Below are 26187 nucleotides of genomic sequence, written 5' to 3'. Positions count from 1 at the left end.
TTAGCGAGGCAAAATTTTTGGCTGGCATTTTTAAATTTAAATCTGACCATGTATGAATGCATCTGTAAGCTCGGTTTCATTTTGATTTTATCTCCAATGTTTAAATTTTTATATTCTGTGTATTTTTATTTGCAACTGTTATGCCATTAAAGGTTTGGTATGGTATGGTATCAAAAGAGTTTCCGGCTCAACATTAGGAAGAACTTCTTGACTGTTAGAGCGATTCCTCAGTGGAACAGACTTTCTCAGAAGGTGGTGGGCTCTCCTTCCTTGGAGGTTTTTAAACAGAGGCTAGATGGCCATCTGACAGCAATGAAGTTCCTGTGAATTTAGGGGGAGGTGTTTGTGAGTTTCCTGCATTGTGCAGGGGGTTGGACTAGATGACCCTAGAGGTCTCTTCCAACTCTATAATTCTATGATTCTGAGAGTTCCACCCCCTTGTCCATTGAATAGTATTGCAGCTGCATAACAATCCCTGGATGAGCTCCACCACCTATTTTTCTACAAAACAACCCTTGCTATTCACCATATTTTGGACATTATGGACTTCGAAGCATCATAGAGACTTTTTTGTGCAACTTTTTGTTCTTGTTGTGAGAGCCATTTGTGAGCTTATAGCCATTTGTAAATTCTATTTCTTGCTTACATGACCTGGTTATTTTTCATATGCTCATATCTTTACATAGAGACTTCCAAGTTCAGAGGATGCAGCAAATGGCGGACACCTGAAAAGGGAGCTCACAGGGTGTCTGTTCTGGGGGGCGGGGAGGTAAAGAAGAAGAAGACTGCAGATTTATACCCCGCCTTTCTCTCTGAATCAGAGACTCAGAGCAGCTTACAATCTCCTTTATCTTCCTCCCCTCCACAACAGACACCCTGTGAGGTGGGTTGGGCTCAGAGGGCTCTCACAGCAGCTGCCCTTCCAAGGACAACTCCTGAGATAGCTATGGCTGACACAAGACCATTCCAGCAGATGCAAGTGGAGGAGTGGGGAATCAAACTCGGTTCTCCCAGATAAGAGTCTGCACACTTAACCACTACACCAAACTGGCAAGGAGATTGTGAGCCGCTCTAAGGCTCTGAGATTCAGAGTATGAGGTGGGATATAAATCCAATATCATCTTCTTCTTCTTCTTCACTTTCCTGCTTCTAGAAAGTATCCACACTATGGAGAAAACCACAGGTCAGAGTCATGGCAGGTGCCATTGCTCCCAGACTGGCATTGGAGTGCAGCAAGACAGAATATGGAGAAATCCCTTTTCTTACCGGGACATTCCTACAAAGGAAGCAGGAATACCAGCCATTCAGGCTGTACCTAGGCTCACCTGGCATTGCTCTGCAGTTGCCCTTCTCCTCATTGTGGAGTCTGCCCAGTCTGTACTGTGGGAATTAGATGTGCTGAAACTGTATGTGGGTCCCCTAATGAAAGTGATGTGTATGGGCCCTAGAACCCACAGTCTGTTCACTTGGCTCCCTTACATGTACTTGGCTCCCTTACAGGCACTTGGCTTCCTCACTAGCTGCTTCACGCCTTGCATTCAAGTGTGCACCTAAAATGTTTTACAGGCAGTACAAAAGACAAACTGTTTATTTACTTCATTGATGTGCTCCCCAAGAGGCACCCAACACAGCTTACATCATTCTCTCTTCCTCTATTTTTTCCTCACAACAACCCTGTGAGGTGAGCCTAAGAGTATGCAACCAGCCCAAGTAGATAGATCTAGTCACCCAGAAAACTTCCGTGGCAGAGTGGTGATTCGAACCTACCCGAACCCCCTAACCACTACACCGTGCGGGCTGTCCTTTGTGATACACGCATGTCTTTAGCAACATGTATGATAGGTGGACACAAAAAAACCAACAACCTGGGATTAGAAAACAGCTCTTTACTACATGGAATAACGAAATGATTTTTTATTCCCGTTTCCTTTTCCCCTTTTCTTTTCTAAATTCAATAAAATGTTTAAAAATAGAAAATAAAGTCAAAATAAAGAATGAGAAGATGAAACCTCTAATGATGATAATAGATTGTGTGCTATAAATGAGTCTATGTGTGTTATTGTCTACTGTTTAGGCTTGCCATTTCCAAGGTCGCAGTGTTAGATCCCCCGCCCCCTCCCGTTTTGGGAGCTTCTCTCGGCCATGGACCAGAGGGGGAAGCCCCTCCCCTAAACAGGAACATCATCATACACCGTCCCCAATATGATGTCACCTGGAAGTGACGTCATCACACGGGGGGTGTTATGCAGGGATGCTCTGGTATTTGGGCAAATTCTATGATTTCAAAGGCTAAAAATCATAAGAGTTTCATCCAAATGCCAGAGCATGCCTGTGTGATGTCCCCAATGTCCGCTTTGCAGCATCTTCTGACCTGGCCTAAAGGAAGTTCAACTTGCCTCGACCAGACTTTTCGGCTTGGCCCCAACCTGGTGGAATCAGCTCCCTGTGGAGATCCGGGCCCTACCTGATTTGATGCCATTTCGTAGGGCCTGCGAGACAGATCTGTTCTGCCAGGCCTTCGGTTGAGGCAACGGACATCCTTATTTCCATCTGCTTGGCCTCCCTTGCCTGTCATGATGCTATATTGTTGTTGTTCAGTTGCACAGTCGAGTCCGACTCTTTGCGACCCCATGGACCAAGTCACTCCAGGCCCTCCTGTCTTCCACCATCCTCTGAAGTCTGCTCAAATTCGTGTTTGTCACATCAGTAACGCTGTCCAGCCATCTCATCTTCTGCCGTCCCCTTCTTCTTTTGCCTTCTGTCTTTCCCAGCATAAGGATCTTCTCCAGGGAGTGCTCCCTTCTCATTTGGTGGCCAAAGTATTTGAGCTTCATATTGTCTTACCTTAATTTATTATTCCACCTCTGGGCCAACTGCTGTACTGATATATAGAATGCGCCCAATGGAAACCACCACCTGTGACATATGTGTTATTTTTTATTGTATTTTACGGTTTTAGCCTGTAGTTTTTAACTGTTTTAACTTTTGTTGTTATCCGCCCTGAGTCTGCTTGCTGGAAAGGGCAGAATATAAATTAACAAATAAATAAATATCACTTCTGGGTGATGTCATCGCATTGGGACATTGTACGATGTCCCCACCTACCCCACAATGCCCCCCTCCAGATCCCCCTGCTGGAGTAACAAAGAGATCCTACCACTGTGGTATGTGTTTCCACTAAAATTTCCTTTCTGCAAGATCAGTCGTTTTCAGTGCAGAAATGGCAGCACTAACAGAAGATTCTGTTTCATGTGTATGGAACTTGTTCATAGGACCCGAGCCTATATTTCCAGGGCATGCTACTCTTTTGCGGATTTTCTGCATGTGTCTCTTTTGTGTGGTTCCAGGCAGTCGACTACGAGATGAACCGGGCCTTCATGCTGACAGTGATGGTGTCCAACCAAGCTCCTCTAGCCAGTGGCATCCAGATGTCCTTCCAGTCTACAGCAGGGGTCACCATTTCGGTCACCGACGTCAACGAGCCACCCTACTTCCCCGCAAACCACAGGCTCATCCGGCTGGAGGAAGGAGTACCTACAGGGACGGCGCTGACAACCTTTTCAGCGGTGGATCCGGACCGCTTCATGCAGCAGGCTGTGAGGTGCTGTAGCAGATAAAAACAAACCGGGTGATTGCTAGGGTGACCAGATGTCTTCTTTTTAGAAGACATGTCCTCTTTTGGGGGCTCTGTCCCCTTTTGGGCTCCTTTTAAAAAACGGATGAGAATGTCTTCTTGGGGGGGGGGGGGTTCGAAGGACTATTCCTGGTTAGTAGCAACTATCGCAATTTAAATATTAGGGATATTTAAAATGAAATTTGTCATTGTGATCACTTGTTTGAAGTAGTCGGGAAATAAATCCTCTTCTTTGCTTTTCAAGATATAGTAATCCTGGCGTATGCCGTGTTGTCTTAGTAAATCTCTTCTGTATATTTGATATTAGCAATATTAGCTTTGTGGCCACTTGTCTGATTGGCAGGGAACTTCAGCCAATCCTGCCCCTCTGATAAGCACGAACAGGGCTTTTTTGTAGCAGGAACTCCTTTGCATATTAGGCCACACCCCCATGATGTAGCCAGTCCTCCAAGAGCTTGCAGGGCCTACTGTAAACTCTTGGAGGATTAGCTATATCAGGGGTGTGTGGCCTAATATGCAAAGGAGTTCCTGCTACAAAAACAGCCCTCAGCGTGAATTTACACAACCTTGTCCTCTAAGGACATCTGGGTTGCCTCACTAAATATGAATATTTCAGCAGATGCAGTTGTGTGGTGAAGTGTCCATTCTTATGTCTATTATTACGTGTAGTAAACTGGTTGTTTCTTTGTGCTCTGCAGCTTTATATTTACAGTGTTGGGGAGGATAATCGATGTGTATGTCTCAAAAACCAGAGGGGAGGGGGGTATTAGAGATGGAGCAATTGTGCTGGGGAAGGAAAGATTTAAACCTTCTGCTCCATTTCCTCAGTTAAAAACTGGGCAATGGAGTTGAGAAGTACGGGGGGGAACGAGGACAAAATTGTGGTACCCTTGTAGATCCAAAACTCTGAGCAAGTCATGTTTTCATACAGTGCTTGGATTGGACCTAGCTGGAATAAAGGAGACTCAGGCAGCATCTTTGCCTGAGTGCCTCTAGCAACACTCAGTAGTTGTGTTTTCAGCTCTGATGGGGAAAAAGAAAGGTGCACCATGGGTAGAGGAAAAAGACTGGTGTGATATGAGTACCTGTCTTTTTCCCTAATTGGGCTCAAAGCCATTCTCAGTGGGGAGAAAGTTAACTCTTCCTCTGGGCCCAGCTCTACTTCAGGGCAGCATCTTGAGGTGGAATGGCACACCAGGTGATCCATCATAGTTTCCCAATATCCTGTACCATTTTCCACATCAGTGTTCAAGTCTAGAGACTTCCGGGGAGGAAAATGGCGGGCTGAGTTGTCTCTCACATCGGGAGCAAGCTGAAGATCTTGTTCGGGGTAGTGGAGGGCAATCTAAGCCCACTGCCTACCTTTCTCAGTGAGAGAAAGGACCAAGACATGCACTTAAAACTTTGGAAGAGATTTACCTTGGCTGAAAAGGAACCCTGAAGGGGGTTCCTTTGAGGCTTTGAGGGGTCTCAGAAGTTTGCATAGTTATCGTCTGCAAGATCTTTCAGAGTCATCGATTTGGCATAAGCCCGTCAAGATCCTAACCTTCTGGGACAATTCTAAACAACTAAAGTTTTGGAAGACCAGTGGAACTTGGATAAGTGAAGAAAAAAAGGTACAGAAGCTCTCTTTTCACTCCGGAGTTATTTACAGACTAAAGGGATATATTAAAGGTGGGAAGAAAGGGAAAATATAAAACTTGCAATTAGAAGAAAGAAGTTGAGAAGTTGGTACTGTTTTAATACAAAAGACAGTGTTAAAAACTGCTAAAATTCGAAAAGGAAATTTAGTTGTGTCTACTTGCGGTTTGCGGTTTCCTGAAATGTAAATAGCCACGTTGCACTGGAATATTACTGGAATAGCTCTTCAACCCTTCTGAGCAAGACAGGAAGTGCGTCAAGTATCGTGGGATTTCCATGAGAGTTGAAGCTGACAGAGACAGGAAGCAGTAAAGAAAAAAGCCTACTCTATATCATAGAGAAACATCGGCAGCCATTGCTGGGAGGTCCGATTTAAAATATTGTTTTAAAAAGAACTGCGACTTTAAAAATTGACAGAATCGACGGGAAAGAGGGTAAGAGGACAAGATCTATTGACTACATTACTGGTGGGCTCCTGGGAGGACTTTAAAAGGGGAAAAAAAATTTCTTTAAAGGGGAAAAATCGCGGCCGCCATCTTGGAATTTTTGAAGGCTTTTTTGATGAATATCTTGGCTTTGGAGGCTCAGAAACCAGCGAAAATAGGCTTGCTGGAAAGGGCAAGCTCTGCTCTATTGAACCTGACTGTCAAATTTCAAATTGGTGAAACTAAAAATTTCGTCATTTTTTAAAGGGGAAAAATTTCTTTAAAAATATATATCTGGGCTTGGGAAGCTCAGAAAAGAACAGAACAAAGACTAAATAAGAGAGAAAATTTAGACCTTTTGAACTTAGTAGCCAAACTTGTAAATTGTGAGACGGAAATTTTTGGTATTTTTATTTTATTTCCCTGCTTCTTGCCTAAATGTCAGAGCCCAGGCAGCCCCGAACAAGAGCCCTCTCATTAGAAAAAATGCAGGACCAAATGGAGGCTATGGAAGCCAGGATTATGAAAGGAGTTAATAAAATGATGCAAGAAATGAAGGAAGAACTTATTACAGTAATTAAAAAAGAAGTGGACGACCTTAAAGGCCAAATTGGGAAAATAGACAAGAAAGTACAGGAGGTGGAGGAGAAAGTTAAAGTACATGACACCACCTTGCTGAAAGTCCAAGAAAAAGTGACGATCCACGAATGCAAATTAATGGAAAATCAGATACGCTTGAGAGGAGTACCTGAGGAAGAGAATGATGATCTGAGAGGATATATAATAAACATAATTGCAGAATTCTTAGAAGAAGACCCTGACAAGACTAAGAATATGTATGATCATATGTATAGAGTCAATTCGTTACACGCCAAAAAAAACAACTTACCAAGAGATGTTGTTGTAAGATTTATGACAAAGGAAATGGTGGGAAGGATCATCAAGAAAAACTTTGAACAGTCATTGATAATAAGAGGTAGCAGAGTGAGAATAATGAAGGAGCTACCCAAAGAAGTGATAAACGACAGGAGAACATATAAAAAGTTGACAGAAAAACTGAAAGACAATGGCACAAGGTACAGATGGTTAATCCCTGAGGGTTTGAGCTTTGAACTTCAGGGGAAGAGAGTAACAATTACAAATGCTAGAGAGTTGAGGAGATTTTTTGAAGAAAATAAAGAATTTGCACCATGATGGATTACAAATTACTGTCTTGGAATGTTAATGGACTAAATTCACCACAAAAAAGAAGGGCAACTTTTCATTGGATTAAGAAGCAAAATTGTAACATAATTTGTCTGCAAGAAGTACACATCAAACAAAAGGATTATAAATTTTTATGGAATAAACAATTGGGAAGGGAATTTTTTTCATTAGCCAAACAGAAAAAAAGGGGAGTAATCATTTATGTTAAACAGGACTTGGAGCCAAAACTGATGTTTAAAGATAAAGATGGAAGATTTGTAGCAGTGGAAATAACATCAAATGGGAAAAAAATGCTGTTATTGGGACTATATGCACCTAATGGTGCAAAAGATGTTTTTTTTAAAGACATTATACAACAACTAGATGAGTTGACCTACGATCAAATACTCTTAATGGGAGATTTTAATGGAACAGTTGAGAACTCATTGGATAGATCCGGAGGGAAAAAAAATAGTGTGAAAGAAGGGAAATTGCCAAAGTCTTTCTTTGAGTTAGTCAAACAGGAAAACTTGGAAGATATATGGAGAAAGTTTAATCCTGAAGTGTGGGACTATACTTTTTTTTCTGCAAGACATAAGACCTTTTCTAGAATTGACATGTTGTGGGGAACTAGAGACTTAGGCCTTATAACAAAGAAGATAGATATTTTGCCTAAAATCGGTGCCGACCATAGCCCAATAATGTGGATTACAAAATTGTCCAAAAGACTGAGAAGATGGAGACTGAATGAAGATTTGCTACAGAACAAAGAAACAGTGACTTTCCTAGGAAAAGAGACTAAGGAATTTTTCCAAATGAATGACAAAGAAGATATTGACTTCCAGACGGTCTGGGATACTTATAAAGCAGTAATGAGAGGGTTGTTGATTACATTGAACAACAAAGATAAAAGAGAAAAAGAAAAACAATTATTGGACATTCAAAATGAAATAAAGAAAAAAGAAGGTGCGTTGAGGAAAAGACCAGGGAAAAAGAAGATTCTAAGGGGAATATCAATATCACAAACTCAACTAAGACATTTACTAAACAAAGAAGTGGAATGGAACTTGAAAAGGCTTCAGCAGAAATCGTTTGAAGGAGCAAATAAGACGGGGAAATACTTGGCATGGCAGCTGAAAAAAAAGAGAGAAAACAAAACAATTAGTAGAATTGTAATAGATGGAAGAGATGTAGTTACTCAAGAGGGAATAAAAAGAGAATTTTTTAAGTACTATGCCAAGCTGTTTAAAGGTGCTGAAGTAAAGAGAAAAAAGATAGATGAATACTTACAGAAAATAAAAATTGAGCCTTTAACTGAAAATATGAGAAAAATTTTGAATGACCCAATCGAAAAAACAGAAATTGAAGCAGCAATTAATGTGATGAAGAATGATAAAGCTCCCGGGCCAGACGGTTATACAGCTAAATATTTTAAAATTTTTAAAGATGAATTAATACCAAAATTACAGAAGCTGATGAATGTAATAAGAGCTAAAGGGAAGGTACCAAATACATGGAAGGAAGCTGTTATTTCTTTGATACCTAAAGAAGAAAGAGACGTCACAAATGTGAAAAATTATAGACCAATTTCACTTTTGAACAATGATTATAAAATATTTACAAGAATTCTGGCGGAACGACTTAAGCAATATCTGATAAACTTTATAAAGGAGGACCAAGCTGGTTTTCTCCCCAAAAGACAAATAAGAGACAATATTAGAACTGTTGTAAATATTGTAGAATACTATGAAAGACATCCAGAAAAGGAAGTAGCACTATTCTTTGCGGATGCAGAAAAAGCATTTGACAATTTAAATTGGGACTTCATGTTTGCAGTGATGGAAAAAATGGAGCTTGGAGAAAGTTTTATAAGAATGATAAAGGCAATATATTTTGAACAAAGGGCAAGGTTGTGCATCAATACAGATCTTACAGACGAAATGAAAATTAGTAAAGGTACTAGACAAGGCTGCCCGCTTTCGCCATTGTTGTTCATAATGACTCTTGAAATTTTACTGATGCAGATCCAAGATGAAAAAGATTTAGAAGGACTACAAATAAAAGGGTATACCTATAAATATAGAGCATTTGCGGATGATATAATGTTTATAAATGAAAATCCCTTACAAGCTACACCGTTGTTGTTAACGAGAATACAAGAGTTTGGGGAGTTGGCGGGACTTTACATAAACAAAGAAAAATCAAAAATTTTATGTAAGAATATGCAGAAAAATAGACAACAAGAACTACAAAGACTAACGGGTTGTGAAGTTACCTCTAAGGTAAAATACCTAGGGGTAGAGATAACAATGAAAAATATTGATCTGTTTAGGAACAACTATGAAAAGCTCTGGCGCAAAATAGAAGAAGATATGCTAAAGTGGAACAAGCTCAATTTGTCATTGTTGGGCAGAATAGCTGCAGTAAAAATGAATATTTTACCAAGGATTATGTATTTGTTTCAAACTATCCCCATTGTGAAAGATGCTAAGCAATTTGATAAATGGAGAAGAAAAATCTCGGAATTTGTGTGGGCCGGGAGGAAACCCAGAATTAAAATGAAAGTCCTGATAGATGCAAAAGAGAGAGGTGGGTTTCAATTACCGGATTTGAAACTGTATCATGAAGCAATTTGTTTAGTATGGTTGAAAGAATGGATAACGTTATTAAATAAAAAACTTCTAGTGTTAGAAGGCCATGGGAAAAAATTCGGCTGGCATGCCTACTTGTATTATGGGAAAAAGAAGATGGACGGTCTTTTCTCTCACCATTATATAAGGAGCAACTTACTAAATGCGTGGATAAAGTACAAGAAATATGGCGATGAGAGAAGACCTCTGTGGATAGTGCCGGCTGAAGTGATAAAGTTAACGGCCAAAACAGTTAAGGAAAAACAACTATCATACAACCAACTACTAAAAATACAAAGTGGGAAAATAGAAATGAAAACTGCAGAAGAATTGAACTATAAATATGATTGGTTTCAAATGCAACAAATAAAAAGCTTGATGGAGAATGATATCAAAGCTGAAGGAATAAGGAAAGAGCAAACAGAAATGGAAAGAGTTCTGCTTGGAGATAATGAGAAATTAATTTCAAAAGTGTACAAATTACTTTTACAATGGACTACAGAAGATGAAGTAGTGAAATCTCAAATGATAAAATGGGCAATTAATGTAAATAAAGAAATAAAAATGGAATCTTGGGAACATTTGTGGAAAAACTCTATGAAACTCGCAACATGTCATAGTATTAAAGAGAACTGTTTTAAGATGATGTATAGATGGTACATGACTCCAAAAAAATTAGCAAAGATGAACAATAAGATGCCAGATAGGTGTTGGAAATGTAAAAAGCATGAAGGCTCTTTCTACCATATGTGGTGGACTTGTGAAAGAGCTAAAATGTTTTGGCAGATGATTCAACAAGAGATATCTAAGATCCTAGGATATGAATTTAAAAAAGAAGCAGAGACATTTTTGCTGGGATTACAAATGGAGAATTTTCCAAAAGAAGATAGAACTTTAATATGGTACTTGCTCTCAGCTGCTAGGACATTGTATGCGCAGTTGTGGAAGCAAGAAAAAATACCAGAAAAGTGGGACTGGACTTTAAAAGTTATGTCATGGAGTGAAATGGATAAGCTAACAAGAAAATTAAGAGACTGTGATTTAGAACTCTTTAATCGGGAGTGGAAGAAATTCAGAAGATATGTAGAAAAAGAGTGGAAAATAAAAGGACACTGGACAATTTTTGAAGATTAAGACCTTTAAGACAAGAATATAACTTTTGAAGGGTTTTCTTTTTTCTTTTCTTTTTTTTCCTTAATCAATTTTCGTTTTTTCTTGATAGTTAAAGGTACCTTTAATATCTGTTTTCTAAAAAATAACACTGGCGGGGGTCAATTATTGGGGGGTGGGGTGGGAGGAAAGTAAGATGTGGGGTAGAATGATGCTTTCATCTTAAGGCTTTTTTTTATAAGCTGTAGAAATAGTTCTACTACCATATGTTACTAATAAAATTGTTTATACACAGTGTTCAAGTCTAGTAGCCTCTTAGAGAATCTACAAGATTTTCAGAGTATGAGCTTTCAAGAGTCAATGCTCCTTTCCTTAGATCCCAAAGGGAGCTTTGTCACTCAAAAGCTCATACTCTGAAAATCTTGCTGGTCTCTACAGTGCTACTTCCATGTTCAAAGGCAGTCAGCTTCTGAATCCCAGAGTCAAGCAGTAACAACAGGAGAAGGCCTCTATGCCCTTTTGTTGGCCATCCAGAGGAACTGGTTGGCGCTGGTGTGAGCCATGATACTGGACCACATGGAGCACTGGTCTGATGCAGCAGGGCTCTTCTGATGTTCTTATGGAGGCCTCAGCCTCTATGCTTGGTTGTCGGCCCTCCAGAGGAACTGGCTGGCTACTGTGAAAGACAGGATGCTGGACTAGGTGAACCCTCACTGGTCTAATCCAGCAGAGCTCTTCTTATGTTCTTATGAAGTCCTTGGCCTCTATGCCCTGTTGTTGGCCCTCCAGAGGAACTGGTTGTCTACTGTGTGAGACACGAAGCTGCACCACATGGACAACTGGTCTGATCCAATAGGGCTCTTCCTTTATTGTTAGGAAGGCCTCAGCCTCTGGGCCTTGTTGTTGGCCATCTAGAGGAACTGGTTGGCCACTGTGTGAGGCAGGATGCTGGACTAGATGGACCACTGGTCTTATCCAATAGGGCTCTCCCTTTGTTGTTATGAAGGCTTCAGCCTCTCGGCCTTGTTGTTGGTCATCTAGAGGAACTGGTTGGCCACTGTGTGAGGCAGGATGCTGGTCTAGATGGACCACTGGTCTTATCCAATAGGGCTCTTCCTTTGTTGTTATGAAGGCCTCAGCCTCTGGGCCTTGTTGTTGGCCATCTAGAGGAACTGGTTGGCCACTGTGTGAGGCAGGATGCTGGACTAGATGGACCCCTGGTCTGATCCAGCAGGACTCTTCTGATCTTCTTATGAAGGCCTCAGCCTCTGTGCTCTCGTTGGCTATCCAGTGGAACTGCTTGGCCACTCTGTGAGACAAGATGCTGGATTAGATGGACCACTAGTCTGATCCAGCAGGGCTCTGCTTAAGTTTTTGTGTTCTTCTTGGACTCGAATCTAGCTGTTCTATTCAAGACCCCCTGAAACCTTGCACATCTCTGTTTGCGGACAAGCATTTGCTACATTCACCCAAGGTAAATCTCGATGTAAAATCAGAGATGTCCGCCTTTGCAATATAACAAGCAAAGTGTCCCTAATTCTCCCTGCTCACAGACACTTGTGGCACAGTGCAGGGCTCCCAAGACGGATCACTGTCTGGACTGTCAAGCGGCAACCCAACCTGTAGCCGAGTGTGCTTAAATCTCATTGTGTTCGGCAGGACTTGACCATCTTTCACCATTTCCTTGCTTGGGGCCTAAGAAAAGAGGGATTTGCAGCTCTGCCTTCCTACCCCCCCCCCACCCCTCCCGCTTCACCGGTTATCTGTCACCCCTTTTATTGCAAGCGCCAGATATATTTGGCATAGCAGGAGGGCACACTCCGGAACAAGAGCCGGGGCCAATTAAACTTACATCACTTGTGACATTTTATAATCATTAGAGGGTTGAGATATTTCACCTGGGATGGAGCTGTCTGGAACAGAAAATGACGGTGGTTACTCACTGCCTCTGCCTGTTGGCTTTGGACAGACAGCGAAACCTTTAAGGACAGAGGGAACGTCTCGGCTAACAAGGCCATTTTTCTTCATTGTTTCCTTTCCTTTGAAGAGGGGGCTTCTTCTCTCGCCTCTTGCACTCGTAGCAGCATCCAGTTATGCAGAAGGGAAACAGTTGGCTTTCTGTCGTTTCCAGCTGTGCGGAGCATGGCGAAGAATGGAGATGACTGGGATGGATGCGTCCTGGTCTGAAAGGAGAATGATTTGGGGAGGGAGGGAGGGGAAGGAAAGGTTCTTCGCAAGCCTGCTTTGTTTGCAAGCGCCGAAGCTAGAAATGTCTCCAAACGTCGACTTTGTGCCGTGGGCTGCTGATTGTCCAAGCTGTGGCAGTGCACAGGTTTGAATGGGTGCAGTAGCAGGGCCAGCCCTAGGCTGTCTGGCACCCTAGGCAAGGCTAACTTATGGTGCCCCCCCACACACACACTGATAACATCACTAAGTCACATGGGGGGCACCCAATTTGGCATCCCCAGAAGGCTGAGAGCCAGTTTGGTGTAGTGGTTAAGTGTGTGGACTCTTATCTGGGAGAACAGGGTTTGATTCCCCACTCCTCCACTTGCACCTGCTGGAATGGCCTTGGGTCAGCCATAGCTCTGGCAGAGGTCGTCCCTGAAAGGGCAGCTGCTGTGAGAGCCCTCTCAGCCCCACCCACCTCACAGGGTGTCTGTTGTGGGGGGAGAAGATATAGGAGATTGTAAGCCGGTCTGAGTCTCTGATTCAGAGAGAAGGGTGGGATATAAATCGGCAGTCTTCATGGCAGGACCGTCCCTGGGCAGTAGAGCCAAAAGCCGGATGAACTATTCGTCCTCTTTAGCTCTGTGACTCTGATCATTTCTGCCTGGGCACCTAGTCCTATGTCCAGCCTACACAGCTGGGGACACAAAGGTAGCCTGCCAGTCATACTTTGTGCCTTACAAGCAATGCAGCTGAATCCATGAAGCTGTCTTATACTGAAGAGGCAGTCAGTCCATCAAGGTCAGTATTGTCTACTCAGACTGGCTGCAGCTTTCCAGGATCTCAGGCAGAGGTCTTTCACGGCACCTGATCGCTGGTGTTGGGATTGCCAGGGATTGAACCTGGGACCATCTGCATGCTAAGCTGATGCACTCCACTGAGCCATGGAAGAAGAAGAAGAAGATAAGAACATAAGAGAAGCCATGTTGGATCAGGCCAATGGCCCATCCAGTCCTACACTCTGTGCCGCACAGTGGCCGAAAAAAATTGTATATATACACACACACACACACACACTGTGGCTAATAGCCACTGATGGACCTCTGTTCCACATTTTTATCTAACCCCCTCTTGAAGCTGGCTATGCTTGTAGCCACCACCACCTCCTGTGGCAGTGAATTCCACATGTTAATCACCCTTTGGGTGAAGTAGTACTTCCTTTAATCCGTTTTAACCCAACTGCTCAGCAATTTCATCGAATGCCCATGAGTTCTTGTATTGTGAGAAAGGGAGAAAAGTACTTCTTTCTCTACTTTCTCCATCCCATGCATAATCTTGTAAACCTCTATCATGTCACCCCGCAGTCGACGTTTCTCCAAGGGCGTTTTCGCACAGAGCTTACCCCGGAGCGACGTCCCTCTTCACCACGCAGCGTCTGCGTGGATTTCGCGCCAACTGCTTCGCAGAGCCGCGGCTTTTGCGTTGCTAACGTAAACTGGTTTTTAGCGGTTTACATTTGCAACGCAAAAGGCTCGGCACTTCGCGGCTCTTCCTGGTTCTGCAAAACAATTGGTGCGAAATCCGCGCAGACGCTGCGCGGTGAAGAGGGACGTCGCTCCGGGGTAAGCTCTGTGCGAAAACGCCCCAAGTGTTTTAACCTTTCTTCATAGAGAAAGTGTTCCAACCCTTTAATCATTCTAGTTGCCCTTTTCTAGACTTTTTCCAATGCTATAATATCTTTTTTGAGGTGCGGTGACCAGAATTGTACAAAGTATTCCAAATGAGACCGCACCATCGATTTATACAGGAGCATTATGATACTGGCTGATTTGTTTTCAATTCCCTTCCCACTAATTCCCAGCATGGCGTTGGCCTTTTTTATTGCAATCGCACACTGTCTTGACATTTTCCGTGAATTATCTACCACGACCCGAAGATCTCTCTCTTGGTCAGTCTCTGCCAGTTCACACCCCATCAACTTGTGTTTGTAGCTGGGATTCTTGGCCCCAATGTGCATTACTTTGCACTTGGCCACATTGAACTTCATCTGCCACGTTGACACCCACTCACCCAGCCTCAACAGATTCCTTTGGAATGCCTCACAATTCTCTCTGGTTCTCACCATCCTGAACAATTTAGTGTCATCTGCATACTTGGCCACTTCACTGCTTACTCTCAACCCCAAATCATTTATGAACAAGTTAAAGAGCATGGGACCTAGTACTGAGCTCTGCGGCACCCCACTGCTTACCGTCCTCCACTGCGAAGACTGCCCATTTATACTCACTCTCTGCTTCCTATTAATTAGCCATTTTTTGATCCACAAGAGGACCTGTCCTTTTACTCCATGGGCATTTTCGCACTGACCTTAATCGGCAGCGACGTCCCTCTTCACCGTGCAGGATCTGCGCGGATTTCGCACCAATTGCTGCGGAGCACCCGGAAGAGCCGCAAAGTCCCGAGGCTTTTGCGGCGCAAATGGAAACTGGTTTTTGGTGGTTTCCATTTGCGCTGCAAAAGCCGCGGGACTTTGCGGCTCTTCCGGGTGCTCCGCAGCAATTGGTGCGAAATCCGCGCAGATCCTGCGCGGTGAAGAGGGACGTCGCTGCCGATTAAGGTCAGTGCGAAAACGCCCCATGACTCTCGAGCTTACTAAGGAGCCTTTGATGAGGAACTTTATCAAAAGCTTTCTGGAAGTCAAGGTAAACAACATCTATTGGGTCTCCTTTGTCCACATGTTTGTTCACCCCCTCAAAGAAATGTAACAGGTTAGTGAGGCAAGATCTTCCCTTACAGAACCCATGCTGAGTCTTCCTCAATAACCCGTGTTCATCAATGTGCCTACTCATTCTGTCCTTGATAATGGTTTCTACCAACTTTCCCAATATTGAGGTCAGAACTGACTGACCTGTAATTTCCTGGATCTCCTCTGGAACCCTTTTTAAAGATGGGGGTGACATTTGCTACTTTCCAGTCCTCAGGAACGGAGGCAGATTTCAATGAAAGATTACAGATTTTTGTCAGAAGATCCACAAATTCAACTTTGAGTTCTTTCAGAACTCTTGGATGTATGCCATCCGGACTTGGTGACTTATTAGTTTTTAATTCGTCTATCAGTTGTAGGACCTCCTCTCTTGTCACTTCAATCTGACTCAGGTCTTTCAACACCCCTTCCAAAATAAGTGGTTCTAGAGCATGCAAACACTTCTCATCTTCCACAGTGAAGACGGAGGCAAAAAATGCATTCAGCTTCTCAGCCATTTCCCTATCCTCCTTCAGTAATCCTTTAACTCCTTGGTCATCCAAGGGTCCCACTGCCTCCCTGGCTGGTTTCCTGCTTCTAATATATCTGAAGAAATTTTTATGGTTGCTCTTTATGTTTTTTGCAATATGCTCCTCATAGTCCCTTTTTGCCTGCCTGATCACAGTCTTGCATTTGATTTGCCACAGCCTGTGTTCCCTTTTATTAATCTCACTTGTACTAGCTTTCCACCGCTTAAAGGAGTCCTTCTTACCTTTTACAGCTTTCATTACTTTGTTTGTTAACCATGCAAGCCTTTTCTTATACCTGTTTGTGCCTTTCCTAACTTGTGGTATATATTTTATCTGAGCTTCTAGGACTGCAGTTTTAAATAGCCTCCAAGCTTCCCCAAGGGTTTTGACTGTATTTACCTTTCCTTTCAGTTTCCTCTTCACATGCCTCCTCATCTCAGAGAATTTATCCCTTTTAAAGTTAAACATGGTTGTGCTTGTCTTTTGGGGCAACTATTTATACAAATGGTGAAATCAATAACGTTATGGTCACTGCTCCCAAGCGATGCTATCACTTTTACATCTCTCACCAAGTCTTGGGCATTACTTAGGACCAAATCCAGGATCGCCCCACCCCTGGTAGGTTCTGTGACCATCTGCTCCATAGCACAGTCATTGAAAACATCTGGAAACTCAATCTCTTTCTCTCGACCTGAACACATATTGACCCAATCAATCTGTGGGTAGTTAAAATCACCTATTACGACACAGTTTTTATGTTTAGCCACTATCTTTAATCCTTCCATCATATTATAATCGTCCTCTACCTTTTGATTTGGTGGGCGATAACGAACTCCCATAGTTAAATTTCCTTTTGGGCCCTCTAAGAAGAAGAAGAAGAAGAAGAAGAAGATGATGATGATGATGATGATGATGATGATGATGATGATGATGATGATGATGATGATGATGATGATGATGATGATATTGCCTTTATACCCCGCCCTTCACTCTGAATCTCAGAGTCTTTGTGCCTCACAATCTCCTTTACACCCTGTGAGGTGCCTTTTCAAGGACACCTCTGCGAGAGCTATGGCTGACCCATGACCATTCCAGCAGCTGCAAGTGGAGGAGTGGGGAATCAAACCCCATTCTCCCAGATAAGAGTCAACGCACTTAACCACTACACCAAACTGGCTCTCCCTGATAACACAGTAAACCTAGGCAATAGCCTGGGGCACCAAACAGAGCCTCATCTGTTGGCTCAAATGGAAACTTGGCAGTAATTGGCTTCTGGGCTCTCCATTGTTGTTGACTCTGGTCTTCTAAAGCTGCCAGGATGGAACATGGCGGGCTTTTGAAGAGTTTATCCATTTTTCAGACATTGTTCCGTTTGGATGCCCAGTATGAAAAAAGGACACTCTGCCCTTCTCTCTCTATTGAAGGGGGGGAGGGCTCCAAGGTTCCCCTAGGACAGGGGTCCCCAACCCCTGGTCCGTGGACCAGTACCGGTCCGTGGCCTGCTAGCAACTGGGCCGCAGAGTGAGGCAGAGCAGCACTGCCCACCCTTTTCCCAAAAGAGGCAGAGCAGCCTTTTGCCCGCCTGGAACCTGGGCGGACTAAAGAGGCAGCATGGCCTAGCTCCAAAGCACCACCTCGTTCATCTGCCCGAGTCCCATTTGGGCGGAAAGGGTATTGTGGCAGCGACCTTCACCTACCCCTCATTTAAAGACCCCCAGGGGGGCAGGGATGGGGGGCAGCCTAGGAGGGCAAAAAACCCAGCACCCCACCGCCACCGGTCCGTGGAAGAATTGTCTTCCACAAAACCGGTCCCTGGTGCCAAAAAGGTTGGGAACCACTGCCCTAGGGCACCAAAAAAACCTTGGGGTGGCCCTGCCAAGCAAGACACTCCTGTTGTTTCCTCCTGCAATTTCTGATAGTCAGTGACTTCCAGGGCTTCTTTTGTAGAAAAAAGCCCAGCAGGAACTTGTTTGCATATTAAGCCACACCCCCTGACACCTAGCCAGACAGAACTGCATTCCTGTGCATTCCTGCTCAAAAAAAGCCCTGGTGACTTCTATTAGCAATGTCTCTTGGTTCCTCCGGCACTGCTTATAGTCAGGCCTGAGATGAGTCCTTACAGCAATGCCAAAGGAGTCTGACTCAGATGTGGGCAGAACATGTCCAAGCCTCCCTGGTGTATTGCCTCAAGCACCCCACTATTAGCATAACTCATTAGCATATCCCCAGCCAAAAGCAACCTGGTGCAAGAAAGAAGAGCCCCGGGCAAGCTAGGACTTTGTGGGCTGGCTAGAGATCCAGCCAGCCCAAGCAGGCCTCACTCACCTGGGGCTCTTCTGAGTCATCCCCCCCACCCCAGTCAAATGGCCAGCAAGACACCCACCACCCAAAATCCCATAAGAAGTGGGAAAAGGGTGGCACAGGCTTCTCCAGTTGTTAATGAGGGCTGCTGGGGGTGTGGCAAGCCCCTGGTGGCTGGCTGGCTACCCGCTCTCCTAATCCAGAGATTGTTATGCAGCTGCACCTACTATTCAATGGACAAGGTGGGTGGAGAGGAAGAGGGGGGACCCTCAGAAAGGTTCAGGAGCTCTGCTCCTGTGAGCTCCTGCTGAATCTGAGGCCTGCTGTGCTCTGCTACGGAGTACTAGAAGATCCGGGGCAGAAGTTAAAACCGATAGACCCCTTCGTCCACTTGTTTTAGCACCGGGGCTTGAAACTGACGCCTCTGTAGCTGTCGCAGAAACGTCATGCTGTGCTGTGAGCATGCAATTCGACAAAGCCTCGGCACTGTTTCCTGCAGAATCTCTCCTCCCAAGGGGGCCCTCACCGCCCGGTGAAGAAAGCCCTTCACTGCCCGGCTTGAAAACAACTTAGCTCGAACCTATTTATGAGCTGCCTGGAAGATTGAAATGGTGGAAAGCCAACTTATAAATCTTTGGAATAAATAATAAATGATTCTTATGTGCCTCATTTAACTGTGCAGTTTGGTGCTTCCGGAAGCACATTTGGGACATTTCTCTTTGCCCCCAATTTGAATGGTCTGACCAGGAACCTTTGCCCTCCTTTGGGAAGAAGGGGTCTTATTTGGAGGAGTCATTGTTTGTCGCTTTTAAAAAGTAATGTTTTAGAGAGCTAGTTTGGTGTAGTGGTTGAGAGTGGTAGACTCTAATCCAGAGGACTGGGTTTGATTCCCTGCTCCTCCACATACAGCTGCTTCACAGCTACAATTGGGGGGGGGGGGGTTAAAGAAAAAGGAAAATATCAAGACATCTAACAACGTTTGAGTCCAGTGGCACCTTTAATATCAGCAAAGTTTAATTCTGGGCATAAGCTTTTGTTTGCATACACATGACAATTTATACCAGGGGTGGCCAAACTCGCTTAAAGTAAGAGGCACATAGAATATATGTGAGATGTTGGAGAGCCACCAGACATGAACGTCAGATGTTGGCGAGCCACAAGATGGATGGACGGAAGGGAGGGAGGAAAATAGATGGGGGGAGAGGTGAAAAGAAAGCAATTTTAACTTCAAATGCATTTTCCAAGCTGCTGGCTGCCTTGACTTGGATAAAGGATTTAAAGGGACAAATGCCTTCTCCAAGCTGGCCAATGGGGTGGGTGGGGGCTTAGAGAGCCACATGTGGCTCCCAAGCCTCAGTTTGGCCACCCCTGGCTTATATGCAGCGTTAAACTTTGTTGGTCACTGGACTCAAAGTTTGCTTCAGACCAACACAGCCATCCACTTGAATCTATCCAGAACTCTAATTATGGGTTTCTTAGCAGGCCGCTGGGCCCTAGCAAAACATTTGGCCGCTCTTTCAAAAAGAAGGGTTTGGAGCCTGCGAACCCAAGGAAAAGCCGCAAACATTTCCATGGATGTTATTTTCAAGCCATGTTAAGGCCCTGTCACCAGAAGAGACTGCCATGTATTTATCTCCGCTCTCCACAGATACTCCAAGCTGTCAGATCCGGCAAACTGGCTGAGCATTAATGCCACAAACGGTCAGATCACCACCACCGCCGTCCTCGATCGCGAGTCAGCCTACATTAAGAACAACGTCTACGAGGCCACGTTCCTGGCAGCTGACAACGGTAGGCCCACCTTCTGCCTCGGCCGGGCTCCGACAATACTGTAGCGTGATGCATTAACCCGAGTGATGTCCTGACAGAGTTGTCAGTATAAGTTTGCCATTTTTTTGTGTGCCCAGGTTGGCTTGTTAAAAAGAGAGAGAGAGAAACCTCCTCCATGAAGCTAGGACAGGGCATTGTCAGAGCAAATTACATAGGTAGAGTCATCTCAGAATGTGATTAGGGAAAGCCAGAGACTAGGAGGGCTTTTCCACAGTTTTTTCATGCAGCTCCCTTCCCTGTACAACAGGGCCTTTTTTGTAGCAGGAACTCCTTTGCCTATTAGGCCACACACCCCTAATGTAACCAATCCTCCAGGAGCTTGCAGCAGGCCCTGTAATAAAAGCCCGGCGGAAGCTGGGTTCAGGTTGACTCAGCCTTCCATCCTTCCTAGGTCGGTAAAATGAGTACCCAGCTTGCTGGGGGGAAAGCGTAGATGACTGGGGAAGGCAATGGCAAACCACCCCATAAAAAGTCTGCTGTGAAAACGCTGTGAAAGCAACGTCACCCCAGAGTTGGAAACGACTGGTGCTTGCACAGGGGACTACTTTTACCTTTTTTAAGCTCTTGGAGGATTGGCTACATCACGGATGCATGACCTATTATGCAAAGGAGCTCCTGCTACAAAAAAGCCCTGCTGCAGAGTATTGTTTGCCCTAGGATTGCCAGGTTTTTATCTCCAGGCAACGGGTGGGGATGTAGGGGTAGGGTTACCAAATCCAGATTGGGAAACTCCTGGAAATTTGGGGGTGGAGCCTGGGGAGGTCAGGGACTTTAGTCAGCCCTAGCGTCCACCCTCCAAAGCAGCCAGTTTCTCCAGGGGCACCATTTGTAATGTTGATGAGCATTAAAGCCAATAGAGCTGAGCCACATTTTCATACATTTCGATTTTAATGTTGAAATTTGCATGTCCCCTCTGCTTTTAATGCAAGTCCCGGAGGCCAGAGAGAGTTAAGCAAAAGCCCTCAATTTACGTATTTTTATAAGGGATCTCCATAGTCAGGGAAACACATGTGCATTGGGTTCAAACGTGTTTCATGGTTCCAAGCATGAATAACCATGGTCCAGGAAGGTCTCGACCAAGTGAGCTTAAAGCTTTAGCAGAGCCCTTTTCATTAATGAGAAGTTGTATGCATGAATGGAAAAGAGAATGTACTTAGCTCAGTCCTGTTTAAGCAAGTGGCGACACAATGGCTCCAGCAGCGCATGGCATTTTAATACCGTTTTAAATGAAATCATAGTGTGTACATAGAACAATGCAATGTGCGACAGGTGGTTCACATGATTTCATTTAATTTAGTTTTGAAACTGAATGAGAACAAAATACTTTGAGTTATGCCTTGAGCTGACAGAAAAGATAGTGGAGATATAATTGCTTTCACTTAGTGCCAGGAGATAGCAAAAAGTAATTTTAATGCTTTATTTACTTATTTAAAACATTTATTAACTGCCTCTCTACTTTGTGGTCCTCAAGGCAGCTTACAATTACTGAATACAACCCCCCAAAACAGCTGATTCGGCTATATTGGGCCATATGGTGCCGAATCAGATTCTCTGATATGATTCAGCTGCTGAATACAGCAGTCCCGAATAGCCACCAAAATTCGGCAGGTATTTGGTCCCATTATACCTTACGGGCTACTGAAGTCAATGGCAAAATAGGTTAAAATGAATGGCAGCTGGGAGGAGGGGGCTTGAGGTAGAGGCTCCAAATTTGCAGGACAGCTGCAGGATCCTCTCCCCCACAGAACCCCCAAGTTTCAAAAAGATTGGACCAGGAGGTCCAATTCTAGGGGCACCCAAATTAGGTGCCCCCATTCCACCTTTGTTCCTTATGGGCATTGAAGTTAATGGGTAATGTATGGGCTCTGGGGAGGAGGAGGTTTGAGTTGAGGAAGAGGCCCCAAATCTGCAGGGCAGCTGCAGAAGCCTCTCCTCCACAGAAACACCAAGTTCCAAAAAGATTGGACCAGAGGGTACACTTCTAGGGTCACCCAAAAGGGGTGTTCCCATTCCGCATGCTTTCCTATGGCAGGGGGGAAACTTGTCAATTTCCCATGGAGTGAAAATTGACACTGGAGAAGAGGGGTTTGAGGGAGAGACACCAGATTTCCAGTATAGCTATAGGAGTCTGTCCCCCAAGGGACGCCCCCCCCCAAGTTCCAAAAAAGATTGAACCAGGGTTTCCCATTTTATGGGACCCCAAAGTGGTTGTCACCCCTTCCCTATTGTCTCCTATGATGGGAAAAATTTGCATACCTCCTCCTCCCCAGAGCATTAGTTGAGCAGGGAAGTTTTAGGCTAGGACCTATGGCTCAGGGGTACAACTCATTCATTTCATGCAAAAGTTCCCATGTTCGGTCCTAGTCATCTCCTTTTGAAAGATGTAGTGGCCATCACCTGCCTGAAATCTTGAAGAATGGCTGCTACTTACAAAATCAGTACCATGCTAGATAGATAGTGGTCTAATGGTGGAAAGCAGCTTCATGTAGCTTAATATTTATGAACCAGTTGTCCTCAAAAAAACATACAAGGACAGTACACACTCAATTGAAGAGAACAAAAACACGTATCAAATGTTACAGACCAAAATCAACATGCATGAAAAAAAAATCCTAATAGAACACGTAGCACTGAAAACTAAATAAAGACAGCTAAATTACCCATAGCAGCATATTAAGAATCAAGAACAGATAAAACACATCCACAGAGAGAGAGAGAAGCCAATTGTTAAAAAGCAAACTGGAATAAAAAGGCCTTTTCCTAGCACTGTAAAACATTCCAACAGAGGGCTTGGGAAAGGCGGGGTATTCCAGAACTGGGGAGCAGCAACCAAAAAGGCCCTGTCTCTCCAAAGGCAGGGGCAGCATGAAGAAGAGATTGAGACGTTCTCACTACAACCACTGGGTCTGCACTAGGGTTGGCAGTTCTGGGTTGGGAAATCCCTGGAGTTTTGGGGGGGGGGGTTGAGCCTGAGGAGGGCAGGGTTTGGAAAGGAGAGGGATTTCAGTGGGGTACAATGCCACCTTCCAAAGCAGCCATTTTCTCCGGGTGAACTGATCTCTGTTGCCTGGTGATCAGCTGTAATCCCAGATCTTCAGCCACCACCTTGAGGTTTGGCAACCAAAGTGAGACATACGGGGGGGAAACCATGTAGAACCTGGGGGAAAACTGGGTAGAACCACCATGCAATAATGTCCAAAAAAGCTCACAAAATTCTTCAAAAATACTATAAATATATTACAATCATCTAGAATTCACAAAATGCATTTCTTATATACAACAGAACAAGAGAACAGAAGTCGGATAAACCGTCCACAAATTAAATGTCCTTAAAGGGTCAGCTACGCAGCCGTCGGATCCCTTCCTTTTTCCTAGGTGTTTATCCAACCTCTCTTACTTAAAGTAGAAATGATGAAAGTGGACCTTGGTGCATGCTATTTAGCGAACCTCAGTCTGCAAATTCTCAGATGTGCATAGAAGTGAAGTACTGGAAAATTTCTATGCACATCTGAGAATCCACGGACATTTAATTTGTGGACAGTTTATCCAACTTCTGTTCTCTTGTTCTGTTGTATATAAGAAACATTTTTTTGTGAAGTCTAGATGACTGTAATATATTTATAGTATTTTGAAAAATGTTGTGAGCTTTTCTGGACATTATTGCACGACAGTTCTACCTGGTTGTTCCCCAAACCACCTGGAGGTTAGCAACTCTGGTGTGCCCAGGTTCTGTGCCAGGACGTTGTATTTTTTGCGAAGCAGCATATGAATTGGCCATTTTCCCTGGGAGACGTTTCAAAAACAGCCTTTGGGGGACTTTGGCTGAGTTTCTTCTACTTCCCAGGGACAAAAAAAAGTCAACATGCTGAGGAAGCTGTGAGAAAGCATGCTGAAAATTACATTACAAGCAAACATTGTTTCCGCTTTCATCCAAACATTCACACTAAATAGAATCCAGATCCGCTGCCTCTGTGCAAGATGCTGTTGTACACGTAACATTTTCATTGGCGCTTCCCGTCCCTTCTGTTTGAATCGTGGTTTGGTTTTTTAGGAAATTGTCTTGCAAAGTTGGTATGTTAATAAGCAACGGTGATTTAAGCCCCCTCCGTTGAGAAGAAAAACATCTGGGGTCTGTTTTTGGGGTAATCCAGAAACACCTCTAAGGGTTTGCGCATCAAAGAACTGACAAGGAATGTGGGAAGCCGCGCTTAACCCTGCGGGCTTTGCGTGTTGTGTGTGAGGCAGGTGCAGTGTCGGATCAAGGGGGAGAGTCTAGAGGGGGATCTGTCCAGGGCTACGAAATAGAAAGCAGAATTTCCGTGCTGCTAGACCTTGAGGTTGGGTGAGTTAACATTACAATCATGAGAAAGGGATTCAGAAGGCTTCTTCAGGGATCTGAAGACTCTTCAGTCAACAAAAACAAGCAAGCAATATAAGGTGGAACGCTTTACTAAAATTTCTGGGAAGAATCAGTGGAGAGGCCTTATTATTATTCACTTTTGTTAGTATTTAATGGGTGAAAAAGGCACAAAGAATCAAGAGTGTGAGCTTTAAAATCTGCTCTGGCATGGCCATCGGAGGAAACAGTCAGAGTAGAGACCCAGAACAAAATGGCCTGCAGTTCATTGGAGATTGGAATTGGAAGGAATGAAGGATACTGAACTGCTTCAAAGAAAAAAATAGATTCTCCCTTTTCCCCCCCACTAACAAAAGGGAAGTTATTGGAGCATGCAGGCCCAGACAGCTGAAGAAATTGGGGTATTCTTTTTGTTTTGTATGTTTGTTTGCAAAGAATTAGGCAGGACAGTGATGGCTTTTAACCTTTCGGAATGTCAAATTATAAGCGGAGAGCCTGAACTTGCAACTTTTGCATGGCTGATTCTGATTTGGAGGCTCCACCATTTCTCTTCGAGGCCTCCTGCTGTGAGAAAGACAAGTGTTAGGACTGCTAACCTCTGATCTTGAAGGATGCTTTGAACTTTAAGTATTGGCACGGCAAGCAGATGGTCCACGTCTTCAGGTTCTCCTATCACTGCAATATTGGAACGACTGTACTTTTTGACAGGTGCAGAGAAAGGAACAAAAAAGAACCCAACTTTGCCTTTGTAGCTGGGATCAGACCAAGGGCTATCATATATTTGAATAGTAAAAATAGATACCCCATCTGCAGGTATCTAAATCTATTAGCAAAATTGCTGGGGGACTCGTCTTTTTAATGGGAAATTTATTTTATTATTTATTTATTTGTTTGGTTAATTTATATTCCGCCGTTTCCCATGCGGACTCAGGGTGGATCACCGTCATCATAAAACAGTTAAAATACAACTTTAACTTAATATACGAGTAAAATATAACTCAAAAAGTATATACAGGCAGGCAGGCACATATTTCAGCTGAAAAATATACTATTGCGGCTCATTGCAGTTTTCTAGCCCATTGTAAGGGAAGGGCAATAGATGGTATAGACAGTGGAATGAGAGGACGTCCACTTGCCTCAACCGAAGGCCTGGCGAAACAGCTCCATCTTGCAGGCCCTACAAAACAGAAACAAATCCAGTAGGGCTTGGATCTCCACAGGGAGCTGATTCCACCGGGCCGAGGCCAGGGCTGAAAAAAACCTGGCCTTGGTCGAGGCAAGCCAGACATCCCTTGGGCCGGGGATGGCCAGTAGGTGTTGGTTGGCCGATCGCAGCAGTCTTCAGGGCTCATATGGGGAGAGGCAGTCCCGCAGGTATGTCGGGAAATTAGCAAGAGGGTGACCCTGGTAGAGCTAGGAGCCGATCTTTTCCCAAATTTACAGAGGTCCAGTATAAACAGGCCCTCTGGGAGCCACACCTGGCTTGCCGCCGAGAGTGGCAATTGTGGGGGCCTGCAGTGGCAGCATTGGTGAGGGGCAGTTGGGACTTGCAGTGGCAGGGATAGAAGAAGACTAAGACAGGGAAGGCCAGGGCTTTTTTGTAGCTGGAACTCCTTTGCCTATTAGGCCACA

General features: G+C 44.2%; 1 protein-coding gene across 1 annotated transcript in view; it reads left to right on the top strand.

The window, feature by feature from the left end:
• Window positions 1–26187, top strand: part of CDH4 (cadherin 4) — a 1291203-nt gene that overhangs the window by 1225677 nt on the left and 39339 nt on the right. Inside the window, exons 11-12 of the mRNA XM_060232964.1 lie at window positions 3348–3601; window positions 20017–20159. Coding sequence (XP_060088947.1) covers window positions 3348–3601; window positions 20017–20159 — 397 coding nt within the window. The remainder of the gene's footprint in view (window positions 1–3347; window positions 3602–20016; window positions 20160–26187) is intronic.

This window comes from Heteronotia binoei, chromosome 2, assembly GCF_032191835.1.
Source record: "Heteronotia binoei isolate CCM8104 ecotype False Entrance Well chromosome 2, APGP_CSIRO_Hbin_v1, whole genome shotgun sequence".
NCBI lineage: Eukaryota > Metazoa > Chordata > Lepidosauria > Squamata > Gekkonidae > Heteronotia > Heteronotia binoei.
This window is presented reverse-complemented; position numbering and strand designations above follow the sequence as displayed.